The 17,000-nt window shown below is 43.1% G+C and overlaps 1 protein-coding gene across 4 annotated transcripts in view; it reads left to right on the top strand.

Moving 5' to 3' along the window:
• The window catches only part of FKTN (fukutin), a 111,333-nt gene that overhangs the window by 82,344 nt on the left and 11,989 nt on the right, over positions 1-17,000 (top strand). For all 4 annotated transcript variants that reach the window (XM_078676669.1, XM_078676670.1, XM_078676667.1 and 1 more), the window contains one exon: positions 16,497-16,630. In XM_078676669.1, the coding sequence (XP_078532795.1) occupies positions 16,497-16,630 (134 nt within the window). The remainder of the gene's footprint in view (positions 1-16,496; positions 16,631-17,000) is intronic.

Genomic DNA, 17,000 nt, shown 5'->3' with positions numbered 1-17,000 from the left:
AGCCATTGAAGGCATAATTTGCCCACACTGTAGGTGGTAATTATCCCTGGGTGATGTCTTTGGGGATATCTAGGGTCTGGCCTGGTCATTTTGAACCCCTGTGTTTTGTTCAGGAATCTGTCTTGACAGTTATTAGTATCTGTTGGCCAGATCAACCACTGTTTCCAATCAGGATGTGTTCTGTTTTGGTTTAATATATGGTTTACGTCTATCTCTTCATCTGTAGAAGTATTGCTAAACATTGTTGGCTTTGGAATAGACGGTTTATTTAAATCTTTGATTTTGGCTAGGCCAAGACAGGTGGTTTGTTGAACAGTGTCATTTAAAAATATCATTTGTTCTGGGGTCATGCAGGCTCTAAACAAAGCTTCTATACCCTGTACTTGCCATTCTTTTGTACCCCAAACACTTTTCAAATCAACATTTTTGTCCCAATAATCAAATCCAAAAGTATTCATTTTTTCGAAAAATGAGTCTGAATATAACAATTTTGTGTTGGTTATCATGGTTTTGCTCCCTGTCTTGTTTGACAATTTAAAATAAAATGTTTCAGCATTACTTGTGTTAACCTGAAAAATATGAATATTTGTCATAAACGGTTCTTGGGCTCCCTTTTGGAGGAGTTGCACAATGTTCCCATTGATTATAATTTAAAACATTTCTAGGCTGTGCAGATTTATGTAAAAAATGGTTACCATAATGGTTATAGCAATACATACTATCATAATTTGTAGAACCCTGCAAATAATCATGTTTGGTAAATTTAGCAGACATTACTAAGTCAGACATCATATTATTAATGCTTTCGAAGTCCCAATCATCAGCAAATGAGTTTGGTTTTACAAAGTCACTCAAGGAGATCTTAATTTGGTGTGGATATTTCAGGATCTCGACCGGACCATAAATTTCATAGTCAGTGTTGTCCCAGGCTACCCCACCAGGTATCGGATTGGCTGTGAAGTTGGCTGTAGAAAGTTCTCTTTTCTCGACGTGTGAAGATGTGTGTGGTTTGAGGACCAAGTTGATGTTCTGACTTGCTTTATCCATTTTAGCATATTTTCCCTCAATGAAGCGTCCCAAAGTTAATACCATGATGAGCCAAAGTATGAGGATAAATGCACCAAAACCCACCCAAAATTCAATCCATGGAGAAATCAGATATGTTTCTTTCAGTTGGTTCAAAAGTTCTTTAGCTTTGTCTTTAAAGGTTTTTGATGATGGCTGTGTCTTTGATTCACTGAAGCCTTCAGAGGAATCATCGAAGTTTATGAAGTAGCCGGATGCAGTTCTGTCAATTGTTCCAATTGGTTCAGGATTTTTGTTTCTCGCATTTTCACTTGGTACTTCATTGTAGATTGGTGTGTCTCTGCTAAATGTTTTTATTTGGGTTTTCAGAGGTCTTAGTTCTATTGCATTGTTGCATAGTCCTTGTTGTTCTTCTGTAGGCGTTTCGAATGTGATGAGCCTCTTCGTTAGGACCTCTGTACTGGTAGCAAACCTTGGTGTTCTGCTACTTATTGGGAGTCCACTTGGCCTACTGTTTGTTATCGGCCACATGTTGTGGTTTTACCAGGTCGATGGATACAACTCGGTTCTCCTTTTTACCAGCAAGTGGCGGTAGTACAACTGATCTTGTCCCGTTGACAGACAAGACAGGAACTGCTTTTCTGTAAGAAGGCCCAAATTCCTTCTTTACCGCGATCTTTTCCCTGACTAGATCCCCGACTTTTGGAATCCAGACAGGTCTTGCTGGGACAGGTGGTGATTCTTCAGTGGTTGTTGGCTGTTGTTTCAACTGTATGTTGCTCAGGTCTTTTCTTGTTTTGTTTAAGTCCTGCAAAATAGCCAAACGGTCTTTGACATCAAAGCTTTTTTCTTTAACCACTGAAGTCTGACTGTCGAGGTCAGAGATAATCATTCTAGTTCCAAATAATAATTCGTACGGACTGAATCCCTTCAGAGAATTTCTTGGCAAGTTATTTAGACTACGTTGGACACTTATTAGATGTTTGACCCACCCAGCTCCCGAACCTAATACCTTTGCCGTTATAGATTGCTTTATGTCACGGTTTTTTCTTTCAACAATTCCGTTCCCCTCAGGGTGAAATGGACAAGAGTACCGCAATTGCACGCCCATGCTGACCATGGCCTCCTTATAAGCCCGAGAGCTAAAAGCAGGACCGTGGTCTGAATGCAGCATGCCAATTGCGTATGTGCCGATAAAGACTCGCAAATCTTTTATAACAGTTCTGGCGTCAGCCGTTCGCTGGGGCCACATCCATATGAATCTCGTGCATGAATCCACTGCGACCAAGATATATTTATAGTTACCATCCCTTTGTAAGGGACCACAGTGGTCTAGATAAACACAGGCTAATGGTTTATCCGAGATTAGAAGGGGCGTCTGCGCTGGACGTCTCACAGTTGATACTTTCATTTTTTGACATATCTCACATTCTAGAACATAGTTCCTTGTTTGTCTTCTCATTTGTGGCCACCAGTATCTCTGTTTTAATAATGATACTGTGGCTGAGACGCCAGCATGGATAGAAGCAAGCCCTTCGTGTGCCGCTATTATTAGTCCTAACCTATGTTCCATGTTTGGAATTGCCCTATCCCCCACTCCAGGGATTCGAGCAAAAGGAACATTGTTTGCATCAGTTATGTATGAGTATTTTACTGGAAAGCCTTTAGGGAGTGGTTCTATCGAATCCTTTTCTGAAGCGCTGACAGCTTGTAATATTTCGCTGTCTATTTTTGTTTTTGACCGGGTGACGGCAGCTACGGAAGCCGTTTGCACAGCTGCCTTCGCGGCCTCATCAGCCAATGAATTCCCTGCAACGTGAACGCCATCACGTTGATGACTCAGTGTATGTATCACGTGAGTCTTTGGTAGTTCTTTTTGTAAAAGAACTACTTGTTCCCAGAGCATCTTATGCTTGATTGTGCCACCCTTCGCATCCTTGAAACCATTCTGAAGCCAGACCTGCAAGTATTCATTGTAAGACTGAACGCAATAATACGAATCGCACACTATGAGTGTGGGGAATTCTCGATCGGTATTTTCAAGCGCCATCTTGAACGCCAGTAGTTCAGCTCGCTGAGCTGTACAATCTCCTAAAGATTGTGTTTTAGTGATTGCTGGTTTAAATTTTCCTTTGTGCCAGCGACCTTTAACGATCGCGCACGCAGCACTGTAAGCTTGCTTACCCCCCACTGCGGGTTGTGCTGATCCGTCTGTATATATTATACAGCCGTATCGGTCTAGAGGCAGAATTTCGGTCGGCGGAGGACATTCAAACTCATATTGGAGAAATTCTTGTGTTTTTAAATAAGGATCAAATTCGTACACCACGTCTGTTGCAGCAAGAGAATTAGCCCATTGTATCCATCTCGGATGGAGTGCTTTAGCATTCGGAATGCTTGCCTTTGTTACCGCCTCTAGGGCTGGTATTGGTGTCACGATTATTATTCGTTTACCTTGTGCCAGGGCTCGTTCTTTTGCTATAGCTGTCTGTGTTGCTGTAAGAATTTTTTCCGTTGGGCTAAATTTCATTTCAGCCTTAGTGTACAAGTGTGATTTGAATGCAATTGGTACCTTTTCTCCCTCATTAGAGGTTAGGTATGTGAATCCGCATCTCCCTGGGATGACTCGAATCACAAGATTGCGTGTGTTATCACGTGTTTCTAATTTTGTTTTAATTAGCATGTCTGTTTGTAAGGATCTCAAAATTTCTGTGTGTGTTTGAGTCCAACAGGATCTTTCAAAGTCTGGTTTAATTAGATCATAAAGGGGTTTGACCCTTTCTGCGTAATTTGCAATGTATGTTCTTCCGAAATTTAGGAAGCCTAGAATCGACTGTAAGTTTTTTAGTGTTCTAGGTGCTTGGATTACGGCGCATTTCTCTAGGAAATTGTCAGCCAGGCTTTTGCCTTCACTTGATAACTCATATCCTAAGAATAGGACTGTCAGATGGGCAATTCTGGACTTTTTAAAGTTGAATTTGTAACCCTCTGCAGCGAACCCAAGTATTATGGTGTTCACTCTTTTCAAGTGAGTATCCAAGTCATCATCTGTTAAGTAAATGTCATCGACATAAGATAATGCTTCATCATCATATAGTTGTAGTAATTCTGTTACTCTCGATGAGAATACCCCTGGGCTGTTCTTGTACCCCTGGGCTAACCGACAGAATTGTTTTTGAGTGCCATTTACTGAGAATGCAGTTAAATATCTGCTCTCTGGTGCTATATTTTGACAAAAGAATCCATTGGAGATGTCCAAGGTTGTTTTGTATTTTTTGCGCACTATGTTATTCATTAGTGCAGCACTGTGTGAGTTTTGCACTGCAAAAGTTTTGCAACATGTGTTAAGGTGTCGGTAATCCAAAACTAGACGATATGAGTTGTCTGGTTTGGAGACCGGAAACAAAGGGTTGTTCATTTGTGAGGTGCAAGTTTCAATCACCCCCTGGTATTCTAGCTGATCTAGTATTTCATTTACCTGTTTTTTAGCTTCTTGCTTAATTGGGTACTGCCTTTGTGCAGTTGGTTGTGATTTTAACTGGATTTTGTGAGGAGGAGAATCCTCATCCCATCCTACATGATTTTTATATAAAGCAGGTGCTAGAGCCACTGCCCACTTTCTAGCAAGTGTATATTTTTTATGAATCGGGATTTGATTCGAGAAGGCAGGCATAATTACTTCTTCGCCATGAGGGCACTCCCTGACAAACTCTGGTGGCCAGTCTTTTTCAGCTAGAAGGATGTCATAGCCCTTGGAGAGATTATCCCAAAATAGTCCCCTTATTTTCCTAGTCTTATCTCCCTCTATACGTAATGTTATCTCGTATATCTTGTGGGGTTTGCTAACTCTGGTGTCTGCAGTTTCCACTTGAAGATATTCATTCGTGTCCACTGTCTCCAGATGATTCATAAGGACTTTGCGAGCTATGCTCACTTCTGCTGCACTGTCTAGCATTGTCTGAGCCCACTCTCCGTTTTTCAGTTGTGTCCTCAGTATTCTCGGCATTGTTAACTACCTTGATACTGGCTACCTTCTTGTTTGGAAATTGTAATTTCTTTTTTAGTTGAGCAGGTTCCTTGTCTTTGGACTTGGCGTGCTCTTCTCTTTGTTCTGATCGTCCTCTTCTTTCCGATTTCTGCGAGGAATTCTGAAAAGATTGGGAGGGACGCGTATCAATGTCTTGATATCTATCAGGTTTTTTAATATTATCCCTATTTCTAAGGTTGTATCTTTTCCCAGAGGGGTCACTCTGGGGTGACCTGTGTCTCTGGTTCGGAGATTTCTCCCTTCGCCTAGGAGACCTTCCTCGGGACTGGAATTTCTTTTCTTTAGGATTGGATTGTTTGTTTCCATCCCAGTTCTTTTTTGGTGAATTATTGTTAAAAAATAATTTTTCTGGACTTTCAATCAGTTGCGGTTTTACTGGTATTCCACCTAGACTGTCTCTACCTAGTTCCTCATAGGATTTTTCTATGATTCTGGCAATTTCAGCTGGTTGGTCTGCTATATCTGTCTCTTTTAACCTCTGGCGGATCGCCACGTTTGCTGCTTCACCTTTTATGTTGGCTAATAATATAGCCGAGACCTGCTTGAAGTCTTTTAGTAATTTCATACCAAGAGTTAAAGCAGGTTCTGGACCATATTCGTCTTGAATTTGTTTTAGCACATCTGGTATCACCGAAATGGATGGAACACCGTGCGTTTTTGTGTCGATGGAAGCAAAGACTGTACCCCAAGTGTCACAGTCCTCAATGTGTGGTGCGATTCCCATTGGGAGACATATAGTCAGAATCCTGTGTTTTTCTAACGGGGTGGTGTCAGGAAACACCGCCTCTATTTGGGTAATTTTCTGTGCCAACCAGAATGGTATTTGTTCCCGTTTAGCCGGTACTTTACCTAGGCAGGATTGGATGTTCTGTGGTGTAATTTTAATTGTGTTCCCCTGGTGAGGGGTCAGCTGTGGAAGTTTAATCGCTGGCTGAATTGTTGAAGTCCGCATCACATACTGAACTAATTGTCTATGTATTTTTATTAATTGTTTTAGTTGTACTAAAAGATCTGCTGCAGCCATCCTATCGATGTCTGGATGTGGTGTGTATCCGGCTAAGACCGGCCACGTTGCTCCTGGTCTACCTAAAGGACCGAGCCTTGTAATGTGATTATTATGTATTAGGGCGCCATCAAATAAGAGCAAATGCTCTTGAAATTTGAGTGGTACTTCCACCTCCTCGAAAGGAGTGTACTCATTAGGAGGTTCCTCTATTTTGTAATAATGGAAGTACTTTGTTACAGCATTAGCTGCTGGAAAATGTATCCATGAATAATATACCTCTGTCTGCCGATATTCGTGTGCCTCAATTACGAATATGACTGTGCCACCTCTAGGTGTCAGTCCATTTTCTATAAGTTTTAAGGTTATAGATCTTCTTTTGATGACCGGAATGAGTTTTATATTCGGGTCTGCGTCTTGCATAGTAGCATCCGCTGCTGCGAGTTCAGTTGCTAATCTAACTGCCTCTCTTTCATCATCACTCTCTGCCATTTTACCGACAGGAAGGTTATTTAGTTTGTTTGCAGATCAGGTTTCTTATGGAAACAGAGATTAGATGCACAATATTTTGGAACAGTGTATCCTTCAACGTTGACTATACCAAGAACCATACATAGTAGTTCCCTCCTGCGAGGTTTTGGAGGATATAACCTTTCACCCACTCCAGACGTCTTTGGAGTATAATGGGAAAAGGGGTCTGAGTGAGAAAGCACGACTGAGTTACTCTAAATGTCTTACGTTAGTTTTATCGCCCTTTCCAAACGCGTTGGGCGCCATGTAGTGTAGTTCCTATTTTCCCAATAGGCTCTGCGCATTGGAATAATACCTACAGCAGTAAAGGCCTAGGCCAGACGTTAACTAGGTCTACTACTGTCGATACTAGACTTAATTTTTGGGTTTGCCAGCTTAGCTCAGAGTTCGCTAGAAACTTTCTCGAATGTTCAAGGAGGACTTAACTTCCCTGATTAGACAAGAAGGGATTTAGTTTCTGACAACCATAGAACATGACAACTTTGCTCTCCCCTAATCAAGAGTGTATCTCCAGAGTCGTGTGAGCACAAGGCAATTATTTTACTCAGTCAGTACGTGCATTCTTAGTCTCATCAGAATGTAGAGAAAAGGAAGAGACGGGCGTGTTCAATAAAAAGGTGTTATTTATTGATCAGTCTCTTTTCTCGTACAAGAGAAATGGATCGATATTATTGCAATACTTATAGTTAAGTAAAGTGCATACATTAAAAGCAATAGTATAAAATAATACTGTAAAAACATTGATATGGTTTCTGAGCCATATGATGTTTAAAATGATTAAAATATATTTACATACACATATACATTTGACTAAACGTACTCAACTGGTGTTTCTAAATACGCCTACCCCGTGTACCTGACCTAAGTCTAATGCGTGGGCGGGAATAGAAAGTTACAGTTTAAGTTAAGTTTGTTTTTGCCAAGTGAATAACTAAAGAATTCTCTGTGAGGGGTTATTCAGTTCTGTACCTGGAATTTAGGATGAATGAGGAATGGTATCTCGTTCTCTGCTCTCGATATTCCAGGCTGCCTGCGAGGGCTGCCCGGAAGCGCCGGTGCTGGGTCTCTCGGCAGGAGATAGCAGCGCGTCTCTCAGCGCGTCAGGAAGGCGGGGCTGCTGCCAGCGGGGTCTGCTCTGCTCTCGGCTTCGGCAAGTGTGGCTGCTCCGTCTTGTCACCACGCGTGTGTTTGCATAGGGCAAGATCGGTAATATTTATACCTTAAAGGTGCCGAGATTGACGTAAGGATGGACATAGATACGTCAATAAAGATGTCATACGACTTGCTCGTTAGCACATTCTTTTACTGAAGTTCTCTGTGAAATCAAAACAATGGCCGCACGGATTTTCCAGGTTGTCATAGGTTTGATTTGTTATGAGAACGTCGTATGCCTTATCAGGGGCTGGAGGAATGTCGCTTGTCTAATTAGATCTCAAGCGTTATGACCTAATCAGATAACACGTTCCTGTGCCGTAGTGTGACTGCGTCAGATAACGGTATCTGCATCATGGGGGCTTGTCTTGCCTCATGGGCTGACTGTTAGTTAACTTGATAGTTAGTTTAACCAGAATAGGGTCAGGAATAGGGGGATCGATTCAGAACCTATAGGAATACATGACAATAGTTTAGTGTTAGGTATTCTTGCTCTGAGCAATTCAAAAGGGTGACGCCCGTCGTCTGGTGCGGCGTAAACCTGTAGGCTTCTAGCCGTTTCCACACTTCTTCCTTCCAGCTCAGGCCGCTGGTCTTCGCCAACTGTATGCTCTCCTTGAGAGTCTTGTTGAACCGCTCGACCATCCCATTGGTCTCAGGGTGGTACAGAGCACATCGTTTGTGTATGATCCCCCGCTCCTCAAGGAAGTCTTTCAGTTCCTTCGAGCACAGTTGCACCCCATTGTCTGTGAGTAGACTGCTAGGTAGCCCCTCTCTGAAGAACAATTCTTGAAGGAACTCAATGACAGTCTTCGTAGTGATTTCACTTACTATCTTCACCTCCGGCCATCTTGAGTATAGATCCATGAGCACTAGAATGTAGGGTGTGTGCACCTCTCCCATCTGTGGGCCTACGATGTCTAATGCCACCTCCTCCCATGGCCCTGACGGGGGTGGCCTACACACCGTGGGCGGCGTTTGTTGTCTCAAAATTTTGTCGCTAACACTGCACGGGACACAGTCTCTTACTTTCCTTTCAATAGCATGGTCCATGCGTGGCCACCAGTAGTCTTCCCTTATCCTTTGTTTGGTCTTGGTGATGCCCAGGTGACCGTCATGAGCTATGTCTACCAGATCTTCTCTCACCGCTGTAGGTGGGACCAACCTTGTCCCTCTGAACAGGCAATCGTCGACCACTGCCAGTTCATCCTTGACCATCCAGAACGGCCATAGAGCTTCGTCTCGTTTGTCTTCATGTCTCCACTTACTTTGTACTCTCTCGCACACTTTAGGAATTATCTCGTCTGTCCTAAGTGCTTCTTTCCATGGTTCTTCACCTATGGCTCTTTGGGTTATCGCGCATATATTTTCTGTTTGGTAGTCTTCCTTCTCTTCATCGTCTTTTCCTTCTTCCTCGTCTCCATCTTTTTCCGTCACTAATCGTGACAGGCAGTCTGCAGCCAAATTCCGTGTTCCAGGGACATATTCAACACAGAACGTGTACTCTTGGAGTCCTACAACCCAACGCCTGATTCTGCTAGAGATCGCATCAAGACCCTTCTTGCTTAACACCTCTACGAATGGCTTGTGGTCCGTCCGAAGAATGAACCTTGTTCTCCAGAGGAAGTCCCTGAATTTGCTCATGGCCCAGTATACCGCCAAGGCCTCTTTTTCTATCACGGAGTAGTTGCTCTCAGACTTCTGCAGTGATCTTGACGCGAAAGCTATCATTTCCTCCCTCCGAGCTCCTACTTGAGGGAGGACCGCTCCGAGCCCTTTAGCACTAGCATCGGTGGTGACTACTGTCACCCAATTGGGTATGAAGGACTTGAGGCTGGGACCTTCTGCGAGTGCTCTCTTCACATCCTCAAACTCTTTTTGGCACTCCCCACTCCAGCTGAACACTGCATCCTTTTTTAGCAACTGGTGTATAGCAAACGTCCTTCCATCAAAGTTCTGTACAAATTTGCTGTAAAATTCCAGCATTCCCATGAAGGACTTGATTTCGTCTTTACTCTTCGGAGGCATCAAGTTCGTAATAGTGTTTTGAAGTTCTGCTTTTGGACAGATTCCCCCTGCTGTCACCTTGTGTCCCAAGAAATCTAGTTCCTTGCAGCCAAACTTGCACTTTTCTCTTCTCACTGTCAGTCCTTGTGACCTAAACCTGGCTAGCACTTGTCTCAACCTCTTGTTGTGTTCCTCGTTGTCTTTTGCGAATACCAGCACATCATCCTGGTAGCACAGGACACCAGGGATCTCTCTCAAAATGTTGCCCATGAGTCTCTGGAACATGGCTGCAGCCGATACTAACCCGAAGGGCATCCTCTTAAATTTGAATGCACCCATGGGCGTCACAAACGCCGTAAGTTCCTGCGACTCCTCATGTAGCTTGATCTGGAAATAGGCTGAGGCGAGATCAAGTGTTGAAAACACTTTTGCGCCTTCTAGCATGCTCATCATTTGAGTGATGTTGGGCAGTGGGAATCTGTCAACCACAACCTCTTTGTTCAAGGACCTAAGGTCAATGCACAAACGAACGACCCATCCTTTTTCTGAGCTGCTACAATCGGCGCCAACCATTCTGTGGCCTCCACAGGTTCGATGACTCCTGCTTTGCACAGTTTCTCAAGCTCAATCTTCACCGCTTCCTGGATTGCTATGGGTAGTTTCCTTACTTTGGCTACGACTGGTATCGCGTTTTCTTTAAGTTTGATCTTGTGGCAGTAATTCTTCAAACATCCAAGTTCTTCTCTAAATACCTCCTTTAACTCTGTCACAATGTCTTCCCACGTTTCTTGCACTTCTTGTATTAGAATTTGAGGGTTTTTGTTAGGATTTAGATAGACCCCTAACTCTTTCTGTCCCTGCCAGCCCAGGATGTTGTCACCAACCGTAGACACATAGATTTTTGACACTGTTGCTCTATTCTTGTACTCTACTGTGTCCCAGAAATAACCCTTCATGGAAATGGGACGACCTCCATAGCCCCCGGGCCTTACATCCATCCTATTCAATCTAATCCTCCCCTTGGACACCCGTGAAAATTCCTGGGTGTTAATGATCGTTATTCTGGAACACGAATCAAACAATGCTTCTACTTCAGTGCCTTTAACTTTTATAGTGTCTTTGGGATTGCTGATCTGATCCCCATCTACTTGCAAGACTATTTTGTCACACACTGTGTTTGTCCTGTCCTTACTCTGTTTGCTAAACCCCTGACCACTCCTGCAGTACTGCCTGAAATGGCCTTTCCTGCCACACTTGTTGCACGTGAATTTGAGTGCAGGGCACTCCTTGTAATTAGCCATGTGTCCTTGCTTTCCGCATCTATAGCAGGTACCCTTGAACGACCATCCTGTTTTGCTCTCTTTCTGCTCTTTATGTACTATCTTCTGACCCTTGACCTCTGACACACCTTCTCATTCAGTCACAACTTCGCTTACTTTGATTTTGTCTTCGCTGCCCTTCCCCCCACTGTCCTGTTTGATTTCGCTAACGCACTGCAACATGTGTTCCACCTGTTTTGTAACTATTAGAACTTCCCTCAGTGGCAGGTCATCTTTCAACCACAACTCCTCACGTACGCGTTCCGTCCTACACGCTAGCACAAACTGGTCCCTGGTTCTCTCCTCGCATGCGCCCCCAAACTTGCATGTTGCAGCCAGTTTACGTAGATCCGACACAAAATCTTCTACTGATTCCCCTTCCTTGTGTACTCTCTTTCCAAAATGGTACCTTTCCATTATGGTGCTAGTCTTAGGAAGGAAGTGTAAATCCAATTTCTTTAGGCTAATTTCTCACTCATTCAAACCTCTCCCTTCCTGCGCACCTAGATCTGGGAGGTGCTCCAACACCTATTCCCCCTCTGCTCCTAGGTAGTATGACAGTAAGGCTACTTTCCTTTCTAACCCTAGATTGGGGCCACATACCGTCGCATAATTGAAAAACACCTTTTTCCATTTTTTCCAGTGTATCGTAGGCTCCCCAGGGTTAGACAGAAAGGAAGGTGGAGGCGGCACATTCTGCATCTTGATACTTGTACCTAAAAGTCTACCCTGAATCAGAGAAACATCTACCCTAGATATGCAAGGGGGTAGAAATGAGTGCCAACTTATTACACCCTCACAAAGCACAGAATAGTTTGCATTTGATCACCACAAAAATCGCCCTTTACACATGTCTAACTGTCTCATCGTCTGGTGGATACAAACAGTAAATTTTTAGTCCACTAGATGGCACTGTGGCGCCAAAGTCAGCTCTCCTTATGAGGAAATGCGCTTGAAAGTACGCCGGTACTTTCCCTTCCCACAGGACACCACTCTGTCCAACAAGCGGAAAAGCCGATTCCAGTGTCACTTCAAAGGAGCTGAGATGCGCTACGAAAGTTCATATCTCCGGTGGTCACAGAGCAAACAGCTGCAATGGGGATAGCACTTCATTCGTCCGCTCGCCGGCAAGAAGGTGAGAATCCTCCTCACGGCACGTTCGATTTCCGCTTCTTCTCGCCCCCTAAGCCGTCAAGCCTCAAACACCAATGTTGCTTCTCCTCACGCTCGCGCCGCTCCCACGCCGTTCATTTCCACATAACTTTTATGCACTGTTCTTCCTCATTCCTCTTTATACTGCAATACTTGCGTTCAGACAGAGTCCACCAGCCACCGCACTATTACGGCTACAGCGTTGACACAGTCATTCACCAGCTTCGCTTTACAGCGACTCACCGCTGGTCTTCTTCTATCCTCTTGACCTTTTGGTGCCCTGCGACACACCGCCGAATACTCCACCGTTCGATTTACTTTTCTTTTCCGCTCCGCACTTCGCCAATACAGCACCAAAGTTTTCTGCTTACAGCTTCACTTCTTTGGTTCGTCAGAGTACTCTCAGTGTCTTCCCTTAGACTTGCGTGTTGAGGTCGTTGTCCAGGGTTGACCCTCGTCGCCAGTGTTGTAATTACTCCAAATGATGAATACCACAGGGAAGGGGTGAAAAGTGTCTTTATTTGGTCCGTAAAGATAAAAGGACACAACGACCTCAGCCACAGCTCCGAATATCAACGGGTGACAGCCTGAACACACACAGCGGCGCTCGACTTGGATTCTTAGTCGTGGTGACATTCCAAGTGATGTCACCACGAGACGTTCCACTACGCGCAGCGCTGTGAAAAGGGGGGAGCACGGTGAATGGGAGATACCACACACTGCCAAAAGAAGATCCACTAACATGCTCTGGACTTCTCTCCAAACCAAATGTCAGAACATCCTCTGAGAAAGATGTAGACCGTATTATATGGGATGGAAATGGAAAAATGTTCAGATATTTTGCGCTGTACCTGCTTCCAAAAGAGAGAAACTTTAGGACAATGAAAAAGCATATGAAGAAAATCCCTATTAGGGGTGTTACAAGTCCAGCAATTATTGTTTGAAATGTTCATTTTGAATTAGGAACAAGGAGTTAAAAATTCCCTTCTGTAAAAGAATAAAATGGTCTGAGTGGTGCTAGCAGACAGAGAAGTATGATTTATTTCAAGCCATAACTTGTTCGATGCTGAAATGGATGAAGAAGACTAAGTTCTGTTCCCAAGAGTCTTCAATTTTTGACTTAACCCTATCGGAGTCAGAAGAAGAAAGTTCTTTATACAAAAAGAAAGCTTTGACTTTGGCGGAGAAATCTTAAGATGTAACCGGGACATTCAGAGATTGAGAAGGAATAGAGTAATGTTCTATGACATTTTGTTTATTGGCATCTAAAAGAAGGGCATATTTGGACCGGTAGGAGGAGGAGTTGTGGGAGCGAACACGTAATTCCTCAAAAAAAATACATTGATTATTGGAGATGATCTTGGAAATCGAAGTAATATCATTGGCCAGCCAGGGAGTCCACTTAAGAACTTTGCTATCTGTAGTAATACAAGGATTGTACCAAATGGTAGCAAGGACCAATAGCTGCGAGGGTATATAGACCTGTGAAATAAGCATTTTAGCAATAAAACAAGAATGATGTACTAGAGGAGAGACCACAGTCTTTGGCTTTTGAGCAATAAGGGAAAATTGAAGGGATGAAAAGGGGTAAATGAAAGAAAGCTCAATAAATAGCCAGAGTGAGGGAGAAAGAACGGTTGGTGTTCCTAACGATGACCATATCTGTTTGAGAGCAAACGCGGAATGACCGTGAGGGTCTAAAGGCGCTTTTCTAAGCTATGGAGAGAATATCCATTCCAACACTGCTTAACATATCCTTTATTTCCTGAGAGAATACATAACACTGTTCCGAGCCTTCTGCTTTACATTCCTCGGTTTTCTGCAATGTTGCTGTTTTTGAGAAATCACAGCAGTTTTACTTTCTTTAAAACCCAGAGCACCCAAACGTTTTGACTTGAGTAGCATAAGACTGCCACTGTGTGTTTTCATCTAGTACTGCAACTGTGCAAACGGTTTCTGTACAGAAAAGAGTGCATTATCGCTGTCAAAGAAGGTGAGCAGGTTCCTCAGTTATTCAGTCACCTGGCCCCAGTTTGCAGAACATTTCTGCTTGTATCACAGACAGCAACGCTGTTGTTCTTGGGGAGGTGTATTACTATTTTAAGTTTGGGAAACACTCCGCTCTCCTTAAATATAGCTACACATATTTGCCTATTCACTCGTCTCGTACAAAGGTCAGCCCACCACTCAACTGAGCTCAAAACTGCTAGAAAAAAACGGTAGCGTATCTCTGTATAATTGCCTCCTTAGCTGGGCAATTCCTTACATTGTGACACATACATTACCAAAGAAAAAAGGTGCTTCCATAACATGTAAATACAGAACAGTAAAATCCAGTCGGTGGAAACTGAGTCTTAAAATTAGAAATAGTAAGAGATTCCCTAAAGGCAGGTTCATGAGAAATAAGGCGCAGTAAATGGGGAAGAGAGTTCCAAGATATCACAGCTGCACATGAAAAAACTTCCTCCAGACTTTAACCCAGATAGACCTTGGGAGGAAGTAGTGAACAAGAGGGCACAGAAAGACGCGTCTGATGAGGGTGGTTTGGAGTTGTTAAAATGCATATAATTGGAGGACTTGCACAGCAGATGCCTTTTTTGCAGATGCAAAGGTTCTTCATTCTGCATGACTTCGCAGTGGGAAACCAGCGAAAATGTTAAAGATGTTTTAAAAAGAGAACGCAATAAGGGAGATATAAAAAAAAGTTTCACTGACAAGTTTGAACGAGTTGAAGTTTCTGCAGCTGTTCTTTGGTGAGAGTAAGAGTGTGGTGTAGTTGTCGAAGTTCAAGCCCACAGCTGCGTGAATGACCGTAAATTGAGAATATGTTGAAAGATGGAATAGTATTTTCCTCGAAAGTCTGATGGGGAATAAAACAGTAAGAAGCGAGCTAAGCAATTTGAGAAGAACAGTCTAGCTTGTCATCAAAAATAAAAACAAACTCGGAGCCACAGGAGTGGGATAAGGACCTTCTGCTGAGGGCCACCAGTCTTGGGACCAAATTATGGAGGCACCCCCTATAATTAGGACCAGTGTCCTGTCAGAGATGAGCTTCAGGAAATTCCGGCTCATCCAAGAAGATGCAGCAGAGAGACCGAAGCGAACATCATTCTGAGCTGACTGTGAGTTCCTGTCCATTCTAAGATTAGTCTAGGATCTCGAATTAAAGATATAATATACTTTGCTGGCAGGGCAAATAATAGCACTTGGTTTAGAGAGCCGTGGGAAACACCTCAGTCATGCTTTCAAAAACCAGATAAGTAAGGGGATAGGAACTGCTTGAACACGTCCTCATAGAAGTTAGCCAATCTAGCCCCTCCTCTTGCGCCAGCGTCCTACAGTCTATATAGCAAGACCAAGTGAGACGCCCACCTCTTCTTGTACAATCCACAGTTGATCCATGGCTGCTATAGGAGCTACTTGAGTTCCATGATGAGTATAGAATCTAGGCTGTGCCTCAGCAAGAAGAGAATTTGTGTCTCTAAAGGCACACAGTTGTTTATCAACCTCTCTTTCTGCTTCTTTTCCCACGAAGGTGGGAGGGAAATAGGTAAGAAATTAATAGGGACAGAGGGATCTGCAGTAGGTTCCCTTAGCAGAGGGTTCATGATGGCTTGTTTCCAGCAGGAGGGAACAGTTGCAATTGGAAAGGAAGCATTCATGATGGAGGCGAGAACGGTAGCAATAGTGTGGATGTGCATTTTTGCTCCTTCTGGTCTTAAACACTTTGAGAATAACATGATTTTATTTTCCGTTCCTTTAATGATGTGCCGCCATTTATTCTACTTTTGTCCATTTGGGCATTCAGGTTGACTAATCAGAGAAGATAGTCTTTGTGTGATTTAAGAGCCTTTGGCGACAGAAGCACCCATCAACCACCTCCTTTGAAATCTCAAGACCCCCTGGTGGGAAGCTATACTGTTCTCAATAATCAAATGATCATGATCGGATGTAATAATGTTCCTTCTTTTGAACTTCTAAAAATATTGGCGAAAGAAGACTGTTATAACTTCTGTGGGTTGAAATATTTCTCTTTTATGGCTTGGAAATGTATCAGATGTTGCAATCTGTTTGACTTTCCTGCGAAACGCATCATAAATGTGGAATGTGTCTTGCAATTATATTACACAAGTGTGTCTACATTCTGCCTACAGTCCATCAAATGATGATTTCTAAAAGTAATGGTAAAAAATCAGGTTACAGTTTAAAATCTAAAAAAATGACTGGAGTGACTGCTAATCAAATCTCTTTTTTTTAGGTTGGTACAGGCAGTGCAATATTATTCCGTACAGTAAAGATGTCGATTTAGGGATATTTATCCAAGACTATAAATCTGATATTATTCCGGCATTCCAGAAGGCTGGCCTTCCTCTCAAACACAAGTTTGGCAAGGTTAGTATTAAACTCCTTCTGAATGTGCTTAACCTGTGTTTCCATTACTTTTCATAGTCTTAATCGAAATGAACAAGAAGCTACTTGAACAGAGGGTCATATTGCTGCTGTAAGCGTTCCTCTAGGATAATAAAAGCAAAACGGACGCTGTAGTGTAGGAGTTGAATTTCAGACCAGCAAGAAGAACTTATCCCGCTTCGTTCCAGGAATGGTCTGAGAAAAGCCACATGAATAAGATTAGGTCACACTCGGCATCACTTAATACAGAAACATTGGTGTGACATCACATGATGGTATTATGCTGAAAATGAAGTAATTTGCTGGTAAGACCGACACTATTTAAGAATTAGGTTTGCTCCCACTTCAGCTT

This window comes from Lissotriton helveticus, chromosome 2_1, assembly GCF_964261635.1.
Source record: "Lissotriton helveticus chromosome 2_1, aLisHel1.1, whole genome shotgun sequence".
NCBI lineage: Eukaryota > Metazoa > Chordata > Amphibia > Caudata > Salamandridae > Lissotriton > Lissotriton helveticus.
Note: the sequence above shows the minus strand (reverse complement) of the source record. Positions and strands in the feature narration are given on the sequence as shown.